At 27.8% G+C, this 20744-nt stretch overlaps 6 protein-coding genes across 7 annotated transcripts; 5 read left to right on the top strand and 1 right to left on the bottom strand.

The window, feature by feature from the left end:
- Nucleotides 1-2023, top strand: Dph2 (Diphthamide biosynthesis 2). Its single transcript, XM_035084473.1, has 4 exons — nt 1-172; nt 520-853; nt 926-1413; nt 1510-2023. The coding sequence occupies exons 1-4, from the start codon at nt 47-49 to the stop codon at nt 1969-1971; spliced, it is 1410 nt and encodes a 469-aa protein (XP_034940364.1). The 5' UTR covers nt 1-46; the 3' UTR covers nt 1972-2023.
- Nucleotides 1934-2779, bottom strand: Dpm3 (Dolichyl-phosphate mannosyltransferase subunit 3). Its single transcript, XM_035084515.1, has 3 exons — nt 2634-2779; nt 2315-2542; nt 1934-2124 (listed from the first exon to the last, which is right to left on the bottom strand). Exons 2-3 carry the CDS (start codon nt 2540-2542, stop codon nt 2047-2049), a joined length of 306 nt encoding a protein of 101 aa, XP_034940406.1. The 5' UTR covers nt 2634-2779; the 3' UTR covers nt 1934-2046.
- On the top strand, nt 2742-4360 carry Rbm13 (RNA-binding motif protein 13). Its single transcript, XM_035084486.1, has 6 exons — nt 2742-2904; nt 2980-3026; nt 3124-3267; nt 3356-3668; nt 3754-3993; nt 4084-4360. Exons 1-6 carry the CDS (start codon nt 2890-2892, stop codon nt 4300-4302), a joined length of 978 nt encoding a protein of 325 aa, XP_034940377.1. The 5' UTR covers nt 2742-2889; the 3' UTR covers nt 4303-4360.
- A 190-nt stretch (nt 4361-4550) lies between these two features.
- On the top strand, nt 4551-6791 carry LOC118067032 (pre-mRNA-processing factor 17). Its single transcript, XM_035083555.1, has 3 exons — nt 4551-4916; nt 5029-5245; nt 5362-6791. The coding sequence occupies exons 1-3, from the start codon at nt 4701-4703 to the stop codon at nt 6699-6701; spliced, it is 1773 nt and encodes a 590-aa protein (XP_034939446.1). The 5' UTR covers nt 4551-4700; the 3' UTR covers nt 6702-6791.
- A 72-nt stretch (nt 6792-6863) lies between these two features.
- Nucleotides 6864-9849, top strand: LOC118067041 (transmembrane protein 181). Of its 2 annotated transcripts, XM_035083569.1 has the most exons (11): nt 6864-7156; nt 7348-7535; nt 7618-7871; nt 7951-8053; nt 8143-8296; nt 8387-8467; nt 8555-8654; nt 8746-9023; nt 9133-9235; nt 9328-9558; nt 9650-9849. In XM_035083569.1, exons 2-11 carry the CDS (start codon nt 7387-7389, stop codon nt 9781-9783), a joined length of 1587 nt encoding a protein of 528 aa, XP_034939460.1. In that variant the 5' UTR covers nt 6864-7156; nt 7348-7386; the 3' UTR covers nt 9784-9849. The 2 variants fall into 2 exon arrangements, with proteins under 2 accessions (XP_034939460.1, XP_034939462.1); XM_035083571.1 differs by lacking the exon at nt 6864-7156 and having other exon boundaries at nt 7242-7535.
- Nucleotides 9850-10466: 617 nt separating this feature from the next.
- LOC118067026 (UHRF1-binding protein 1-like) lies at nt 10467-19178 on the top strand. The gene is made up of 13 exons (XM_035083543.1): nt 10467-10798; nt 10881-11210; nt 11903-12104; nt 12215-12409; nt 12545-12770; nt 12981-13147; nt 13438-13597; nt 13799-14044; nt 14337-14573; nt 16146-16238; nt 16322-16503; nt 16610-16850; nt 16989-19178. Exons 2-13 carry the CDS (start codon nt 11167-11169, stop codon nt 19046-19048), a joined length of 4053 nt encoding a protein of 1350 aa, XP_034939434.1. The 5' UTR covers nt 10467-10798; nt 10881-11166; the 3' UTR covers nt 19049-19178.
- The last annotated feature ends 1566 nt before the right edge of the window (nt 19179-20744 follow it).

Raw genomic sequence — 20744 nt, forward strand, 5'->3', positions numbered from 1 at the left:
AAAATACTCCAAAAAGTTATTGTATCAAAGTTGTCACAGTCTAATTATGACACCATCAAATTGTTGTAATAATGGGCAATTAAATTGTGATCATAGAGTTCATGATATTAATGCAGAAGAGAATGATTTTCAAAAATGTGTTGACTGGATAAAAACACGTGGATTGGAGAAGGTGAAATATTTAGAGTTCTTATCTTTTAAAAAATGTTTTGATAAAACAAATTCTTTAATGAATTATCACCATTTTTTTATATTCAAGATATTGATCAGCTTTTTATGTACTCTGTTATATCTTAATGTATTATTTTTTAAACTTTTAATATCAATGAAGATATTTTGACATTCATGCGCCATTCGCATCAAACTAGAATTCACGTATACCATAGAATTGTTATTATTATGGCACAAGTTTTTTATCTTTGATCATAATTAAATACAGAAATTAGTTTATTTAATAATAAAGAAAAAGAGAATTTTATCATATTAATTTAATATTTTAAAAATTTGGATATTTTTCAGGTTTGTCTTCAGTTTCCGGACGATCTTTTACCGAATTCCGCGCGAATCGCTTTGAAATTCGAAGTATTACTAGATAAAAAAGTTTATATACTAGGTGACACAACGTGTGGGAGTTGTTGTGTTGATGAAGTAGCAGCTAATCATATTGGTGCTGATGCTATTGTACATTTTGGACATGCCTGTTTAAATCCTACAGCTCGTTTACCAATTTTTTATATGTTACCAAAGAATCAATTAAATATTGATCACTTTATCAATTCATTTTGTGAATTTTATTTGAATTGTGATGATAAAATTCTATTATTTTATGACATTTCATTCGCACATCTTATTGGTAAGTGTAAAGAAATCAAAATTGGAATTTTTAATGTTATTTGTGTAAATTTATTAATTATATAATTTACAGAATATATTTGGAAAGTACTTAAACCAAAATATCCAAATTTAATCCTCTCAACATTAAACTGTACTTCAAATGTTGAGTTTACTGACAAAAAGAACAAAAATGAAATCACTATATCTGGAAGATGTTGGCACCTAGATAATGGATATATGATTGAAGATTATGATGTATTTTACTTAGGAAAAAATAATCAAACTCTTATGGCTTTAGCTATGAGTATACCAGCCAAAACATGGCATTATTATGATCCTCAAGAAAGTGAAATAACAAAGTTCGATGTTGTAAGCAGTACGTGGTTGAAACGACGACGCTATTTAGTTGAAAAACTTAAAGATTCTAAGACTGTTGGAATTGTTGTAGCAACAACTGCAATTCAGAATTATTTAGATGCTTTATCATCAATAAAGCGTATTTTAAAACAACAGAATATTAAATCATATATTTTTAGTGTTGGTAAACCTAACCCTGCTAAGCTTGCTAATTTTGCAGAGGTAAAATTATTTACAATGATTACTAATTTTAAAGCATAATTTCACTTGCTGATAATTTATTTGGTAATAATAATGATAAAATTAATTTTTTTTTAGATTGATGTGTTTGTGATGATAACATGTCCAGAAGATAATATTTTTGATTCACGGCAATACTTTAAACCAATTTTAACACCATTTGAAGTGGAGTTGGCGTTCAATAAATCAAGACAATTTTCTACGAATTACTGTTTAGATTTCCGACAAATATTACCCGGTGGCACAAATTATGTTGAATTTACATCATCAGAAGACACTGATGTCTCTCTTGTATCAGGCAACATACGTGGTCACTCGAATCATTGTAGCAGTGAACCTGATGTTGATAAGATGAGTGCTTTAACGTGTAAGAGTGATGGAACGATAGCAATAGGAAAAGCAGGGGCGAATTTTTTAAATAATCGGTCGTGGAAAGGACTTGAACAGAAATTAGGAGAAAGTGAAGTAGTACCAGCAGAAAAAGGTCGAAGTGGACTTCCCGTTAATTATGATAGTGAGCCTTTATGTAATAATTCATGATGAATAACAATTTTAATATAGAAACTCATTGGTATTGAGTATAAAATTTGAATTTCATATTGTATAAATATTTATTTACATTAATTCAGGGCCTTTTGGATCTCGCGGTAATACTCCCTTGATTCTTAATTCTGCTTGAGCCTGTGCTATTTCCTGTAATGAAGATTTTTTATGTTTAAATTTTTTTTATGACAAGTCCAACATCTTTAAGCAATTATATTTATTAAATACTTCATAAATCTTTTTGTAATTAATAAAAAAATAAATAAATTAATTTCAATGTATTGATAAATATTAAATAACTTTTCGCAAAATGATGATGAATAAACTATTATTATCTTACCGTACGAAGTTTTCCAGCAGCTTCCTCACAATCATTAAATGTAAATGTTCTATACAAAACTACAGTAACGGCATAAATTCCAAAAACAACTAAAAAGAAAAATGGCAAAAATAAAATAAGTTGACGATGTTCATTTATGAATGGAGAATCTATTGCTCCACTAATTGCTGCCGTCCATGGACCCATAAATAATACAAAACAAAACAGCCATTCCATTAATTTAGTCATCTGAAATTAATAATTATTTAATATGATTACTGTGCAGCTGTGAATAAAATGAATTTTGAAAATGTGTATTGTTTCTAAATTGGCAACTTACTTTACTAAACTGAATCAAGAGAGACGTTTATTTAGAAGTGTCTCGTGCACCAAGCATAAATTGCCGCCATCTTGCTCTTACGTCACTATGAGGCACTACCGTCAGAGAGGACTTCTCTCTGGTCTCTCTTCTTTACCTCTGACTAAACTATCTGATACACGTGTTTGTGTCGCAGTAGGTCAGAAAACAAGTAATTTTCCAAAAAATATAAACTTTAAAGAATATTTTAATCCTTGAGTATTTTTAATTGATAACAATGCAACACGATGATGTAAGTATTAAAATTTTAAATTAATAATAAGAGCTATGTTTGAATGTGTTTTTAATTGATAACCTCAAATCTTAGGTTGTTTGGAGTATCATCAACAAATCTTTTTGCTCTTTCAAAGTTAAGTAAGTAAAAATAATATTTTTTTAATGATAATAATTTTGTTTTATCATTTTAAATTATATTCAAGAAGACTTACTCATATTTTTGCACATCTTTTAGTACAAAGGGCCAAAGATTTTGCCGGAATGAATATAATTTGACAGGTTTGTGCAGTAGATCTTCATGCCCATTAGCTAATAGTCAATATGCAACAGTTCGTGAAGAGAATGGAGTTATATTTTTATTTATGAGAACAGCAGAGAGGTAATAAAAGTTTTTAAATATTCATGTATTCATAGGTTTACATTAATATATTAATTTCATTCATGAAATTGTTTTTTTCAAATCTTAGAATTCATGAGCCAAAAAATCAATGGGAAAAAATCAAATTATCTAGAAATTTTGAAAAAGCTATTCATCAAATAAACGAAAATTTATTATATTGGCCAGGTTTTATTAAAGCAAAATGCAAACAAAGGTTTCTAAAGATAACTCAATACCTCATACGGATGAGAAAAATGAAACTTCGTCGACAGAAGAAAATTGTACCTCTCCAGCGAAAAATTGAAAGAAGAGAAAGACGAAGAGAAGAAAAAGCTCTTATTGCTGCTAAATTGGAAAATGCAATCGAAAAACAACTTATGGAAAGATTGAAGAAAGGAATGGTAATATTTATAAGTATTATTGAAATGATACTTCAATTATTTCTCTAGATGTTTAATGTTTTATTCAACTTAATTTTTTTTCCAGTACAATGACATTTATAATTTCCCACAAAAAGTCTTTGATAAAGCTGTAGAATCAGTTGAAGTTGACGCAGAAAGTGAGGAAGAAAGTGATGAAGAAGAAGAAGAACAAGAAATTGAAAAAGAAGTTGAAGAAGAATTGGAGCAGGATGAAATGGAAACTGAACAAATTGGTCATAGATTTATTGAAGCGGAAAGTGATGAGGATGAAGATTCTGATAACTATGACTATGAAGATGAAGAGGTATAATTTATATCATATTTATTGATTACCATTAAAATATCACTTTATTACAATTAATTGATCTAAATTTTATTAAAAATATTTCAACAGGAGGCAGATAGTGATTCTGGTAGAAAAGAGCAAGTAGATTTATCAGACAGTTTCGAAACTGATGATAGTGACATTGAAGATATTACACCTAAATCAGCAAACTCTAAAAAATCCAAAACATCTAAGAAATTGAATCTTTCGAAAAAATCTAAAGCACGACCTAGAGTTGAAATTGAATACGAAACAGAATTTGAACCTCGACAAAGGTTACGAGCATAAATGTAATAATTATTTAAGTGTTAGGTTAAATAAAAATTGTATAAATTTTATACTCCTACTTCATATTATTATTTCATTCCTTTATTACTGGAGTTATTTTTAAGAAAAAAAAATCTTTCTCAAATTTATTTATTGTGTGTTTGAAAATATACTGTAAAGAGCGATACTGTCTATTTTAAAAATACAGAATTGTATTTAAGAGCCACGTATAGTGAAAATTCATAACTCAATAGTACGAATGTCATTAAGGTTAGGTGTATTTGTTATACGTTTAACTGTGTCGGAACAGTTGAAGTAAATGCTAATATTTACGTTAAATATGCAGTAAATTAGTTTATTTATCACATAAATACTACAAATTTTTTAATTTTTTTCAAATTATCAAAAAAATTATTACAATGCTCGCATTGCAAGGATATGGAAGTAGTGATGAAAACAGTGACAATGAAATCGATGGATCTGTTAAAATTTTGAGCAATAAAGAAAATACAACTGTTAATGATAGCAAGACGGATTTAAAAAAAAATGATACTAATGAAAGCACAGCATCATTAAAACCTTCTGTAACTACACTAGCTGTAAAGGTTTGTGCAGCTCCTGAAGTTGTACCCACTGTAAGTATTCTAACCTAAATTTGATTGTTGAACCTTTTATTAATTAATGAATTTAAACAAAAATGTGTAATTTAGAAAGATGAGTTACTAATGATTTTCTTCTATTCAATAGGGGACAGAATTATGTACGTTTCATGTAGATCCAGATGTAACAGAACTAAAATTCAACCCTAAATACGAAGAATTGTTTGCACCGAGTGTAGGACCTGAGAATCCTTTCAAAACTCAACAACAACGAGCCCCGAAAAATATTCTTTCTGGGTATATTGAAAAAACGCACATTAGTGAATTTCAATTTGAAAATCAAAGGAGAACATTTGCCAGTTATGGTAAGTAGAACAATTGAGATCATCGGTAAATATTAAGTCATAATGCATCACTCTTGGAATTGTTGCAAATATTCTAGGTATGGAATAAGAATTATTTAATATAACAATCTTTTCAGGGTATGCATTGGATCCTACTACCGATGGAAGCGCAGAAGAAGGTCGTACTTTAATTGGAGCAACTGAATTAGCTGAAGAACAAGGTGGAAAAACAGTTTTTGAGCACACTAAATTACGTCCAAAAGATAAAAGAAAAAGACTTCGAAATGACGATCCATCAGATATAAATGGCTATTTAGGTCCTTGGGGTGGTTATGTTGACGAACAAAAAGTGATAAAACCAACTGACGAAGAAGCTGCCGAACTTGAGGAAATTCTAGCCAAACGAAATAAGCGAGGCAAACAAGTAGAAGAGAAACCATTAGATGAAAAAACTGTTCTTCATATCAAAGATCCTCTGGATTATCAAGGACGATCCTTCCTCCACGCTCCTCAAGATGTTGGGGTTAATCTTAAATCTGATTCTCCGCCAGAACGATGCTTTTTACCAAAATCCCAGATTCATGTTTGGGATGGACACAAAAAAGGAATCTCTCAAATCAAATGGTTCCCAAAAACTGCACATTTATTATTGTCTTGCAGTATGGATTGTAGAGTTAAACTATGGGAAGTTTATAAAGAGAGAAGATGTATACGTACTTATTTTGGACATCGTCAAGCTGTGAGAGACATAAGTTTTGATAACGATGGAAAGAGATTCTTATCTGCTGGGTACGATCGTTTTGTTAAACTTTGGGACACTGAAACTGGAGAATGCATCAGCAGATTTACAAGTCGTAAAATTCCTTACTGTGCTAAATTTAACCCTGATCCAGATAAACAACATCTTTTTGTTGCTGGTACTAGTGATAAAAAGATTATCTGTTGGGATGTAAGAAGCGGAGAAATTACTCAAGAATATGATCGACATTTGGGAGCTGTCAACACGATAACTTTCGTTGATGAAAACCGGCGCTTTGTTACTACCTCTGATGACAAAAGTCTTCGAGTATGGGAATGGGATATTCCTGTTGACATGAAATATATCGCAGATCCTACTATGCACTCGATGCCGGCAGTTACTTTATCACCAAATCAAAAGTGGCTGGCATGTCAGAGTATGGATAATAAAATAGTTATTTTCTCAGCTTTGAATAGATTTAAGATGAATAGAAAGAAAACCTTCACTGGACACATGGTGGCAGGTTATGCTTGTGGACTCGATTTTTCACCAGATATGAGTTATTTAGTGTCCGGAGATGCTGATGGAAAGTGTTATGTATGGGATTGGAAGACCACTAAGTTATATAAGAAATGGAAAGCTCATGATGGAGTTTGTATAGCTTCTTTGTGGCATCCTCATGAACCTTCTCGACTTGCTACCGCTGGTTGGGATGGAAAAATTAAATACTGGGATTAATTTATCAATATTTTGTAATAAAATGTGAACGAAAAAAAATGTAAATAATCTTTGTAAATATATTTACAAACATCTTTGATATCTTTTAAATTTAATTTGAATTAATTATTCAGCATTTAGTTATTATTTTTGCAAGTGTGTGTAGTAATAATTTAGAAACAAAATATTGATTACTATTATAATGATGAAACTGTACTTTTTCCTTTAATTAATCTGATATGATAGGATGATTAAATTCAGATCAGTAAATGTTATTTTATTCTTCATGAAAGATCATAGATATGTGTGAGGGTGAGCTACTACGAGAAAATCAATATTGTTTATGATACGTCAACAGGGTGAGGGCGCTTTCGGGTGTTTTGCTTTGACACGAAACTAAGATTTTTTTTATATTTTTCGACATGATAATTTGCACTAGAAAACAACACCTTATTAAATACAGGTTATTGTGAGAGGTAAATACACTTACAATAAATTATATGGTTTCATAGTGTTCCAATTTGTATCTAATTTAATAATTTCTCGTTGATTGTTTTAATACTCGTTTTAATCATCACTTATTTTTAAAAGTGAAATAAAAAATAAACGTTGATATAAACAAATTATTTATGCGTTATATTTATCGGTACTTTTAATTTATTTATAGGTAAAAGTTTTAGTTTAATATCAGCTTCAAGTGATAATTATGGACAACGCAGACTTGGGTTATTCCTATTATCTTCCTTCAGTTGGATGGAATCTAAAAATTAAAAATGCGTTGTCTCAGTTTAGTGATCTATTTAGTCAATTTAACAGATATATAGCACCTGCCTATCATCATGATCGATGTGAAAGGTAAAGAGTATTAATAATTTTCTCTTCTAAATTAAAATCAAATAATGCCTAGAATTTATTTATGTTGAATTTGTATGTTTAGATCAGTACCAATGCGCCTTTATTCAATGCATAAACGAGAATTTGTTATGGTATTTGTTGCATTTTTTGCCTCTTTTGGATTATCAATATTTATTGGTCTCGCAGGACCACCAATCACTTCTACAAGTGAACACAAAGCTCATTTGAATGGCACTGATATAGCAACTGGGCCTTTTATTATGAAGACTCCAACACTTTCGACATACTGTCAACAATTGTGGATAATTGCTAAAATTTCTACAGCGAATAATGATGGTGGGTTTGGTTTAAATTAAAAAAACAAACATGTTGTATTTGTATTTAACTGGTTTCATTATATGTTGGTGTCTTGCAGATGAAAGATATGATAAGAGCTTTCAAGTGAATGTTTTAATTGATGGAATCACACAAGAAAATAAACTTGTTTCTGTTCTTTCGTCAGATGCTGCCAATAATAGGTATTTATTAAGATATTTTTATATAATTTATTTTAAAATACATACAAATGAGAGATATTGATGAATTTCTTATTTTATATATTTTTTAGGACTAGATATTTAAAGTGTGAAAGACAACTTTGTGAAGAATTTATTGTAGCTCATCTAGGCTCTTTAGATTATACACATTATATGACAACTGTTTATTTTTATGGATTGCAGAGCTTCCATCAACGTTACACAATTCGTGATTTAACTTTTTATGTGAGTGAATTCAATTGATACTAATTATCTATTAGATATCATTGATTTAATTATTTTAATACTAATTTTATCTCCAATTTTTTTCAACAGTTTAAAAATTATAATCCAGCATTCACACAAATTGAAATATGGTTCAGATTAATCTTTCTCCTAGCGGCATTTATTGTTGCGGTAAGAATTTAAATTGTTATTAAATTATGTCAATGTGAATCTGAATTAATGATTTTCTAATTAATAGAATAAATAACTGTATTATAGTGTTGGTTTGGCCACTGCTTAAGAAAGTATCCAATGAATGATTGGTCTATTGAACAAAAGTGGATATCAATTCTTCTTCCATTACTTATTTTCTACAACAGTTAGTATTGATATCCATAAAATTTATAATTGAATCATTTATTATCGCTTGTAATATTAATTTCTTAAAAAATCTCGTACATTTGTTCTAGATCCACTCTTTCCCATGATATTTCTTATTAACTCATGGATCCCAGGAATGTTAGATGCAATTATGCAAACATCATTTCTTTGTGCCATTCTGTTATTTTGGTTGTGCATTTATCATGGGTTAAGACAAAATGAAAGAAAGTTATCCACATTTTATTTACCAAAAATTGTAATTGTTGGATGCTTATGGGGTGCTGCATTGACCTTGGCTACGTGGCTAAGGTGTACAGAGCTTGAAGATCCAACTTATAATTACGTACTTGATACGTCCAATTATTATGTAATTATTTTTATTATTTAAAATAATTAATTATTAACTAATTATTACCTTTATTATTATTTTTTCCAATTTACTTTAATTAATAAATTAATAAATTTATTACTTATAGGGTTTCAAAGTATTCTTCTTCACAATCGGTGGAGTTTATATTGTATATCTCTTGTTCTTAATTTTAAGAGCATATAGTGAATTAAGATCAATGCCATATTTTGGTAAGTTGAAAATTAACAAGTAAATTGATTACTTGGCAGTAAAAAAACAAATAATAAATGAAATTTTTATTAATCATAATTTTTTCCTTCAGATCTTAGGCTAAAATTTTTAACTCTATTGGCAATGATAGTTATTGGAGTATGTGCAATTGTAACATCACGTCAATTTGGTGCTGGTGTTTTAGAAGATAGTTTTGCATCACGTCTTTCGACATATTATCGTACATCTGCACAATTTATGGCACTTTATGGTGTTTTAAATTTTTACTTATATACAATGGCTTATGTATATGCACCAGGAATTCAAAGTGTTTATGGTCAATGTAAGAAATCAATTTTTCTTTAATGTTACAGTATAAATGTTTTTCTTCATTTTATTTTACTTGCTGATTATAATTATTATTTATGTATCAGATTCATCTATTACGAAGGACAATCCAACATTTTCAATGATTAATGATTCTGATGAAGAAGTGCTTTACGGATCTGATGAAGACAGTTGTAGACCTCTCACGCGAACGGCTCGTAATACAGATGATAGTGATTAGATAGGGTCATCAACAAAATTTTATCAACGTGTAAGAATATCTTCAAGAAAAATTCAGAGAAAATATACACAATAGTTTCATTTTTCATAAATAAATGAAATTTATAGAATTAATCAATTTTATTTCAATATAAAATTTATGATTCAATTTGTATATAAATTTTTAAATATTTAAATAAATACATTTTCTTTTTAATTATAAATGGAGAGTCAAATATTTGAAATGTCAATATAAATTACAATTTTTTTGATATTTTATGAAAAATTTATATTTGCCGCTACATTGTGATGATGATATTATCATTCGTCACTTAAAAAATTAATCCTTACCTCTTGTCGATCAGTCATCGACTTCCCTAGATCTGCAATCATTGTTTACACTATTTTTTATGTATAAAAAAATAATAAATACATCTAAAAATGTAATATCTCAATAAACATAATTTAGTATAATAAATAAACAGATTTTAAACACTTGAGAAATGTTTAAAAGTATTTGCAATTTTTTTGTTCAGTAATTTTTAATTTTTGAATTTGTTCAAACCAATTCAAATACAACTAGATGCCCTTACTTTAGAGCATAAAAAGTGATAACAGAATAACAATAGAAAAAAGTCATACTGAGCGATAAAATTAAATTATAATGAAATAAATATTTTTTTATCGCGTTTTGTTCTCAATTGGTTCTTGACTTATTAGACATGAACTCGGTGTAAACTATACTGATAAAGACTAAACTATTGTAAAAGCAAAAATATAATCACCAAGATATAGGGTTGACTTCAATAATTATTTTATTTTTCTTGAATTGACCATTGAGCTTATAAAAAGCTACATTTTCGATCAGTAGTACGTAGTTTTGTGTGGTATAAGTTTAGGTTTAGTCTGACTTATCCGGTAAATTTCAAAATAATAATTAATGATATCATAATGTAAATACATTTGTTTAATATGGATGTGAGTGAATTAAATAAGGATCATTTATCTTCAGCTGTCTACTTTATGTAAGCAAGCTGGTATGATATGAATGAAAAGAAAGTACAATAAGTCCAAATGGTTGTGTTTGCATAGTATAATTTAGTGTATAAATGTTTCCAGTTAAAAAAAAAAATCCAACAAAGTTACACAGAAAAATATTTATTTCAACAAATACACTGCTCTTGGATTTTTAAAAAATTTATCTTAAATATAACCTAAAAGTTTTCGAATCTTATTCATCGTATATTGATACATTTCATATTGAAAGTTTTAATGATGTGGAAATAAAAAGTTCATGATTAAATAAGAATTGTAAGAAATCGTATAAATTGTTACTTTTATTGAATACAAATATAAATTTGTCATCAACAATAACTTCTGACTGATGTGAGAATATTTTGAAAATATGGCATCTATTATAAAAAATCAGTTGTTGAAACATCTGTCAAGGTAATAAGTTTAAGATCTTATCAAGTTTTATAGTTAATTGCAGTAATTAAATTAATTGTGAATTGTAATTTTTTTAAGTTGTTATTTCTTGAAATATTCTAAAGGATTTAATAATAATTCAAAATTAAATATTTAAATGGTTTCAATTAGATAGTCAAAGTAATCTGAAAGGATTAAAACATAATCAATATATAGATACATAATTACTAACAGGAAGCTTCAGTTAATCTGGTTTGTTTAGATTAACTTTATTTTTAAAAGATCTTATCTAAAGAGTAAAGTTGCAAGTAAGCTCAGTTTTATGCATAGAAATAGATTTATCATATAAATATTCTACAATATTTACACATCATAATATGTTTATTTGTTATTTATTTTGGTACCATAAAATTCTTTCTACAAACTATAAAAACTTTGATTTAATTTTAAGCCTTCTAGAATTTATCTTCAATTATAGACTTTAAAACTGTTATTAATTTCCTGTAGAATAGAAGGCTTTTAACTTTAATTATATTTAAGACATGACAACATTCAGCTTTACGTTCTGCAAAACTTTTATCTTAGTAATAAATATAGATCTTTTATACTTTAAAAAGAAAAATTGATTTCATTGCTGCTATTTTATTATTTAAAAAATTAATTATTATTATTGAAATAATAACACGTATTATCAACGATTTATTTATTCATAGATTTACCAAAAATTTATCAGTGGATCAAATTAATTTGAGCACTTTAAGAGGAGAAGGAGAATTGTTGAACTTAGAATTAGATGAAGCTGTTCTTACTAATTTACTTGAACTACCTTCTTGGTTGAAGCTAACTAATGCTTGGTGTAACAAAGTTATTCTACGAATACAATGGACTAAACTCAAAAGTGTTCCTATATTTTTGGTAAGTTAAACTTCTTCAAGCTTGATCAACAATAATTTTACAATCTCTTCGACAATAAAATTAAGAGACTCGATCAACCTTTCATTTATGAATTTACAAAATTTTCACAGCACTTAGATGAAGTTCAAATTGAATTAGTAACTTGTGATGATCTACGAAATTTATCATCACCAACTAATAGTACTGCAGCAATTTCTGGAGCTAGCAAATATTCATTTATGCACAAAGTTATTGATGGTATTACAGTTGCTGTTAACACGATTTCGATAACGTTCAAAAGTCCAGCTTTCGTTTCAAACATTCAGGTAATGATTATAATTTAACATTCTCTAATGTTTTTTTTTTTAATAAAAATCAATTAATTTCATAACTAAGTGCAATATTGTGTAATTTCAATTTAGCTCAAGTTTAAGTTTAATAATTATTTGTTTTTTTTGTAGATATCTAGAATTATGGTCGAGTCTAAATCACCAACCTGGCAGCGATGTGATTTAAGAATGACACGCGTTAAAGATTCTGACAAAGGACAATTATTAATATTCAAGGAACTCGAATGGCAAACAGTTAGAATTGAGGCTCGAAGTACTAAAGATCATGATTTGACTCCGTTACGTTTATTGACAAACCAAGCACGTTGTCGTATAACTATTAAAAAGCGTCTTTCTGGTAAGTAAAAGTGATATTAAATATGCATATATACTTTGAATATCAGCCAAATAAATAAAACATATTCAGTACTATTTTGCAATAGAATATTCATCAGAATATATAGATGATGTATTATTAATTCATCAACATGTATTAAAGAATGTTTTTTATTAAATTAAAGTAACATAACAACTGTTGCTCTATTTACATGAATTGATTTTTTTACAGATTGTTTTGTCATGGGATCAAGATTAGTTTTAATTCTTGATGATCTTTTGTGGGTATTAACTGATTCCCAATTAAAAGCTGCTTTACATTTTATTGATTCACTAGCTAATCTCATTGAAAAAGCAACAACATTAGAACGGAAGATTAAATCTGCAAGAAAACTTGAGGTAAAATTTAATTTTTTGTATATTAAGCAATATATTTCTTATAATTGTTTTTTTAGTTTTCCATTCTCAATAATATCATGACATGAAAAATATTAAATGTGTCTACAATATAGCTTGTTAAAGAAATCCTTGAAATTACAACTTAAAAATGCTGTTTTCTTATCGTTCACCTATTTGATAAATATTTTTTTATGACTAATTTTTTAACATCATGTATTTATTTCAATAATATTTACTGTCGAATGATTCATATATTTTTTTATATTTATTAGTTCACATTTTTTTTACAGGTTCTACCTGAGTATCAAGAACAAATATTACAACAATCAAAATCAAAGCCTGTCTGTAATTCAGCAATATCTAAAATTTTCATGCGCTATGATGTTATAGAAACATCATATCATTTTCTAGCACAACGAATTGATTTACATTTGTGCGATGATCCCGGTAGTAAGTATTTTAATTATCTTCTTTTATTATTTATTTTATAATGCCGATAAATAAATGAATCCAATTGATGGCTTTACTTTACAAACTAAGTTTGCTATAAGATACTTTATAAAAGCAAATGCAGGTTGAAGTTTTTTCTTGGTCAAATGAATATACTATAAATATATAAATTTTTAATTTCAAGTCAAAACTCTGTTTTAGGTGGGAGATCTTCACATCCAGAACTAAAAAATGGTGGCGCATTACAGATCTCACTAGTTAAATTCCAAGTTGATTATTATCCATATCATCTGGCAACAGCAAACAGAAAACATTGGGCGAAATATCGTGAAAATACAATACCACACGTCCAATGGCTCCAGCAATCTTTCAACGCATTTCGTCGGCAATTTTTAGAGTTAATTGACATTGGACAAAAACAGTCAACTAAAAAAAATGGAAATCAAGGTAATGATATATAATCAACACTTTTTTTTTTATTGATGAGTCATATCGAACAACAGATATTTACGAGTTATCATAAAAATCTAATAACCGCTGTGGAAAAAAATAATAAATAAAAGTCAACAATGTGTAACAATGTTTTACGTGAACCGACCTCAATAAAAGCATTTATTTTATCAATAATGCAGATAAAATAATGCACATATTATTTATGAACTAAATTTCAAAAAATATGTAAAACATCCGTTATAAATTATTTTTTTCAATAATCTGAATTTTTGAAAATTTGTTTTAGAGATGGAATCGGATGATGATAGAGAGACAGCTGCTGAAACACATTCATTTTTAGATAACGAAAGACGAAGATTATCAAGTAAAACAATTAATAGTAATTATAACTTAATAAAGAATTATATATCGGAGCAACTATCAAAATTGATGACAGTGTGTATCATTATAAGGATCTATGATTTTACAATTTATAAAGTAACAACACCCACAAAAACTCCAGCAACTAAGGAATTTATAACAGGTACAGTAAAAATAAATTTTAAAAAAAATTTACATTTCATTTTTTTACTAAAATTAACTAATTATGAATATTAATTATAATCTTCTATTCAACCCACAGTTAATATATTATTAATTACTATGTAAAAAGAAAAGTTAGATTTTTTTTTTTTAATTTTTAAAAAATTTATTTTCCATTTGCTTCTTTTAATTTATTTATTATTTAATTAATTTGAGCAAAATAGTAATTTTTATCTCTTGATAATTATTTATACTTATTTACTTATTACTTTTTTTGTTAATAAATAAATAGCGCAAACGAGGAAGAAGCATCTTACAGGTATTCCATCGATTAAATAGTTTGAATAGATTAAATAACTAGAGCACGTAGTGTACTAAATGAATTTTTTTTATTGTGCGTCTATCGCAGAAATTTTTTTTATTATTTATTATTTATTATTAGATTTTCTTCTGTGCAGTTTATTTTTTATTTGTTATAGAAAAAGTCATTTATTTAATTGGAGCTGGGCTAGTTAAAAAATACTAAAAGTATTTAATAGAAGATAGAAGTGCTAATGCAATTCCCTTCAGGTTGAACGAAGTTACAAAGAATGATTGTTATTATCATATCAATAATCCTAATGCGTTGTAGGGTTTTACAGTCCAATATATGCACCAATCAATCACTAATTGATTATTGGCACCAGTTGATAGCCATCCATACGCATATGACAATTTTCATGTTGTTCAATTGATCATTCATGGTTATCATGTTAACAGTGCATAAATACTGTCGTAGATAGTAGTGCTTGCTTCAAAGAGGCTCCAGTAGTATCGGGAATGTTGTGCTTGGGAAATCGGTAATGTTAAGCTGGCTAATAAATTTTATATTCATACAGATTTTTTTAAATTTACACTTTTAATATTTTAGCATAAATCTAATTCTTCAAAAATAATGTAAATTTTATTAGCAAACTTAACAGGACTTTGAAGCATTTAAAATGCAGACAAGCTTAAAAAAGTTTTTATAAATTTTAGAATCAGGATCTTCGTGTTATGCTCTATTAGCTCTAATATCGAACTTTTACTTCCGTAGAGTCATCTATTCTTTAAATAAAAATTTTTTAATTAACTCGAGATAGGTATTGACTCATACTTATTTTATTAATTATTTCTTCTATTTATTCAATTGCAATATTCTCTTTTTTACCAACTATTTCTAATGTCGTATCAACCTCTCATTAAAAATGAATTAAAAATGATTCTATGGTGGGTTATAGAAGTGGAGTAAGTTCAATACTTGTTGATGTTGATATTTTAAGAAATCTTAGACTGGAATTATCCAAGTTCTAAAATAGTATAAACAACTGATTGTTTAATAATTCATGTTAACTTTCCTACCTATAGTCACAGTAAATATAAATTATGTTGTATAAACACTAAAGTCATGTTGTTATAGATGTACTATTCCGTGTATTTTTCAATAGATTCCTTGACAAGCTTGATAAAATTACTTGGCTGTAATAGATAAAAAAATTGATGATTTAAAAATTTATTTAATGCGTAAGTTTAATTAAGGTTTTTTGGCTTACAGGTGATAGAGAGAAATTTTTACTGCCTGAAGATGTAACTATTTTACATGCTGAGTTCACTCATTATTATTATCCTGGTGACATGGTATTTCCTTGTGAGTATGAACAAAATTGGAAAATAATTTCAGAATTTAAAATATACATCATATTTTTGATTACTTGATGTTATTAATTTCAGTACCACCACCAAAATTTTATGTGCAATTGAATCCAATACAGATTAATTATGATATGTACAGTTGTTTGTGGTTTAACTCATTTTTATTACATTTATATCAATCGTTGACGTCTAATCAAAATAAAGTTGATACTGCCATGAATGTATATTTTGATGTAAAGGTAGAAGCTATTTTACCCAGGGTAAGAAATATTTTTTCTCTATAAAGAATTGAAATTAATTTTTTATACTAACATTCTATTGATGTATAATTTCATAGATTGATTTTCTATCATTGTTGATTTGCAGATAATTATTGAATCACAACATGAATATCCTAATCAACGCGATCGTCCTAAATCACTCCATTTACAAACGTCAAGAGTCACTTTAACCAATGTTCGTTCTATTGACGACAAATCATCTCGTGCTAATTTAGCTGATTGTCTGAATGCATTTAGAATGGGGCAAATGTTTTTTTCGACTGATTTTCCATACAAAAAGAATGACCATCAAGTCATTACTGATAAATTTTTAGGCCACTGTGCAGGTATGTGTTTCAGTCAATCAAAATAAATAAAACTTGTTATTTTAATTAAATAAATTGATTTATTTATCTTTTTTGTAAATTTAGAAAATTGATAATTTATTATAATTCACGAAAACATTTAATTATTTTTTCTTTCAGGCACTGATGTTAAATCTTCACTCATCGATTTTTCAGTATCATCAGTAGACGACATTGTTGGCAAGTTACATAAAAAATTATTATGGATCGAGTGCAAAGATGTATGGTGTCTTAATCTCGAGCCAGTATGGGCAGATTTTTATGGTGTTCGTGCAGTAGGAATGAATCGACCTGTACCTTTAGTGGATGCATTTCCCCTGATGATATGGCTACACATCAACGACAATAGTCCAGCTACTGATAATTGTGGTACGAAAATCCAAAATAATTCTGGAAATGGTAATATTCACGTCCTAGCACACATAAATAATTTAATTAGTGTTCAATTAAATCATTATCAGTACTTATTTTTGTTACGGCAGTTAGATATTGTTACTGAAATGAATACTTATCTTGTGTTAGATACCAATAATATTCTCAAAGTTAGTGCAAGTGATTCCTTTATTTTTGGTGCTTTAATACCGCAATTAGAAATAACATTCATCATGCCATCTCAGAATCCTGGGAAAGAGAATTCGGGCGGTGATTTAGAGTCGGTAATTCCTGACTCATCAAGTGCTGCTGAAGAAATTCTAGCAATGTCTTTAAATCAAACAGCAGCGTCAAACGCATCAAGATTGGAATTCGGATTGAAACGTTTTAATACAAGCAATGATGTAGAAACACCATTAAGTGAAGTTTCATCTATGATTGGTATGGATTCACACCCTACAGTGACCTTCAAACAAACGGATAAAAATAGTATCAAAAATGTGGGTCAGCTGATGACACAGCAATCCCATACCCTTGATGATTCAGAAACCCAAAAATTTTGTAAATATCCAAAAGATCAACAACAAGCAGCATTTATCCAAAACAATTTCAACGTAGGGTTTTCTAATATGAAGAAAAGCTTTGCTAATCTTATGACTTCCATTGATTCTGCTTTGAAAGCATCTCCAGAAGACGGTAGCAGTGATACCGTATCAATACAAAGCGAACTGAGCTCTGACAGTGAAAATTATATCGTCGTAACATTAGAAGAACAAGAAAAATCGGATTCATTATTTGGCAATTTGAATGTAGGTAGTATTACAGCAGTAGAAGAAGCCAGTGAAGTAATTGAAGAGACACCTGATACCCAGAGCGAAAAATCCTTAGATAGTGCTTGTAAAAGGAAGGATTTAGTGTCCATGATGACACTAAAATTATCCAAGATTGAGTTGGTACATCAATCAAAGGGCTTTGCGTCAACAATAAAATTACAAGTAGCTAAGATATTAAATGATGAATGTACTTCCATTCCATGGGATGAACTCCAGACAAAATTTAGTTCTAGATCTCGAGGTTGGATGGAATCACAATGTGATGACTGTAAAATATCTGTAAAATTACGTTTAGAACATGACTTAAAATCTCAATATAGTAACTCTATAGATAATTTAAAAATTGAAAATGCTAAAATATCAAACTTTTTTGAGGATAGATTAATCGGTGATATTAATGATATCAACTTAGTATTGTCAATGAGTACAATCAATGGTTTGATGGATTTGTTAGAAGATGAAATATTACCAGATTATTTACCTGTAAGTTTATCTTTAAATAATATTTGTATACATTTGAATGAGGATCGTCCTTCAAATAATATTACATCACCTGGGCCAATACCAATTAATTTAAATATCCAAGAACTGAAACTAAATCGTGATAAGAATGGAATAATAAACATTGAATCCCTGAAGAATAATATTGTAAGTAATACAACACCAAATACATCAGTAGAATCGGAAATAAAACAATTAAAGCAACTTAACAAACAATTGAAGAAAGATAATGATGAATTAAAACGACGTTTATTAGCACTGGATTACTTATCGAAGGAAAACTCACGGTTAATACGCAATAAAGATGAATTAGAATTAATTAAATCACAATTGAATGAAGCTCAGGATATAATAGCAGCTTTAGTAAAAGAGAGAGATATGTTACAGGAGAATAATTTATTGTTACAAAGCCAATGTAAAAAATCTAATGAATCAACCAATGCTGGAAGAACTACCTGGTCGATTAAGAGATAGCACAGTAGTTGTTTCAATTGCTCTAAATGTTGTAGTAGTATTAATAAATCATAATTATATGGTTTAAAGTATTTATATTTATAAAAATCATTATTAGTTGGGGAAATATTTTTATTATACCAATAGAAAAAGCTCGATTTTTTTTATAGTTAAAACATACTTTGTTTTAAAAATGTTTATATAAATATTCTGATATTAAAAGTAATGTGATTATTGATCGAAGGAATAAAAATTTCTGGGTTTGAATTTTTTCAATGGCATAATAAAAATACCTCCTTAATATTTTATATTATATGATCAGTTTCTATTTCCTTTCATAGCTTTCATAATTTATTTTATATAAATATTTGTTATTTTTACTAAGCCATCTCGATAATTGTAGATAATCAATTTTTATAATAGTGCAAATAATGAATTAATCTGAAAGTATCAGTGATTTTATCAAATTAATCATCACTAATGTTTTGTTTGTATTTGTGTGGATTATTTTAAAATAATTACTAAACAGTAATTATTTTTAATGATTACATTTTAGTGACATTTTTATAAATTGTTGATTAAAGGTTTTTTTTATGTAAAACTTATCAAAGTTTCTCTTTAAAAATCATAGACTTCAAAATATATATATACAAATGAATATATATATATAAATATATCAATTTTTATCGTGAATCTGTACGGAGATATATTTCACAATACTGTTAAGATTTAATGAAGATTTTTCGTCATTTCAAATTTATTGAAGTAAATTCGAAAAACTTTGTTTCTTTTTTTGTATATATATCATAGAAACATAGATGTGATAAAGTTTTGTCTGACTGATAAAATTTCAAATAAAATACAAAAGTCCAGTTTTCCGTTTATTTTTTAAAAATTTGTTCAAATGTAGTTTAGCAATCAATTATATGTAGAACAATTTGTACTTGAAAAAAAAAGTATTTAAATTGTAAAACTTTTTTGACTGGATCTCTTTATAATGAGAGTTTGAATACTGAATGTGATAAATTTACGACATATTCATCATAATTTTTTAATGAGTGAAATAAGAGTACTCTTATAGAAGGAGAATGTCATGGAATTGTTAAATCTTCGAATAATACGGCTTTACGGGAAAATTGTACTTCCTAGTCTTTTTATGAATTATCGATGATATCAATGGCAATTTATCAAAGGCCATTATAATAAAAGAAAATAAAAATAAAAGTTGGCCAAGTTATAATGTATTTGAAACTGATTAAAATTTAAGGAAACTGTTTGAAATGATATTTGAATGCCATGTAAACATATTGTAACTTGAAATAATATTGTATACTGATTTGATGCGTTATTTGGTATTAAACAAAAATTATTTCTTGTTGACAAATATATTGAAAAAAACAATTAAATTTTAAATTGAAAAATACTATTCTTTATTGTTGTTATTTCTACACACGAATCATTTTTATTCACTTCATTAGGTTTAGAAATAAATGATGTTTTTCTTTTAATATTGTTCATGAAATTGGGCGCTAAAGTAATTTTTCATATTGATTTATTATCATGACCTAAAAAAGAATTATGTTAAATACACTTCCTTTATGTTATAAACATTATTCGATTTCTTTGGGGTTTCTATATGACGTTATTAATACCATACGCCCCGTGAAGATGTGTGATTGGACATTTTTATTTTGTGTGGGAAGCTTATCACATGTCA

The sequence above is a fragment of the Chelonus insularis genome, unplaced genomic scaffold (assembly GCF_013357705.1).
Source record: "Chelonus insularis isolate UGA/USDA-ARS -01 unplaced genomic scaffold, ASM1335770v1 contig_124_pilon, whole genome shotgun sequence".
Lineage (NCBI taxonomy): Eukaryota > Metazoa > Arthropoda > Insecta > Hymenoptera > Braconidae > Chelonus > Chelonus insularis.

Excerpts from the sequence above, each read along its gene's own strand:
- LOC118067041 (XM_035083569.1), top strand. The coding sequence starts at position 7,387 with ATGGACAACGCAGACTTGGGTTATTCCTATTATCTTCCTTCAGTTGGA. Across the intron at positions 7,872-7,950 it reads TTCTACAGCGAATAATGATG|ATGAAAGATATGATAAGAGC; the intron begins GTGGGTTTGGTT and ends GGTGTCTTGCAG. Across the intron at positions 9,236-9,327 it reads AAGATCAATGCCATATTTTG|ATCTTAGGCTAAAATTTTTA; the intron begins GTAAGTTGAAAA and ends TTTTTCCTTCAG.
- LOC118067032 (XM_035083555.1), top strand. The coding sequence starts at position 4,701 with ATGCTCGCATTGCAAGGATATGGAAGTAGTGATGAAAACAGTGACAAT. Across the intron at positions 4,917-5,028 it reads CTCCTGAAGTTGTACCCACT|GGGACAGAATTATGTACGTT; the intron begins GTAAGTATTCTA and ends TCTATTCAATAG. Across the intron at positions 5,246-5,361 it reads GAGAACATTTGCCAGTTATG|GGTATGCATTGGATCCTACT; the intron begins GTAAGTAGAACA and ends CAATCTTTTCAG.
- Dpm3 (XM_035084515.1), bottom strand. The coding sequence starts at position 2,542 with ATGACTAAATTAATGGAATGGCTGTTTTGTTTTGTATTATTTATGGGT. Across the intron at positions 2,125-2,314 it reads CTGCTGGAAAACTTCGTACG|GAAATAGCACAGGCTCAAGC; the intron begins GTAAGATAATAA and ends TCTTCATTACAG.
- Dph2 (XM_035084473.1), top strand. The coding sequence starts at position 47 with ATGACACCATCAAATTGTTGTAATAATGGGCAATTAAATTGTGATCAT. Across the intron at positions 173-519 it reads AAACACGTGGATTGGAGAAG|GTTTGTCTTCAGTTTCCGGA; the intron begins GTGAAATATTTA and ends GATATTTTTCAG. Across the intron at positions 854-925 it reads TTCATTCGCACATCTTATTG|AATATATTTGGAAAGTACTT; the intron begins GTAAGTGTAAAG and ends TATAATTTACAG.
- LOC118067026 (XM_035083543.1), top strand. The coding sequence starts at position 11,167 with ATGGCATCTATTATAAAAAATCAGTTGTTGAAACATCTGTCAAG. Across the intron at positions 12,105-12,214 it reads AAAGTGTTCCTATATTTTTG|CACTTAGATGAAGTTCAAAT; the intron begins GTAAGTTAAACT and ends AAATTTTCACAG. Across the intron at positions 12,410-12,544 it reads CTTTCGTTTCAAACATTCAG|ATATCTAGAATTATGGTCGA; the intron begins GTAATGATTATA and ends TTTTTTTTGTAG.
- Rbm13 (XM_035084486.1), top strand. Across the intron at positions 3,027-3,123 it reads TTTTGCTCTTTCAAAGTTAA|TACAAAGGGCCAAAGATTTT; the intron begins GTAAGTAAAAAT and ends CACATCTTTTAG. Across the intron at positions 3,268-3,355 it reads TTTATGAGAACAGCAGAGAG|AATTCATGAGCCAAAAAATC; the intron begins GTAATAAAAGTT and ends TTCAAATCTTAG.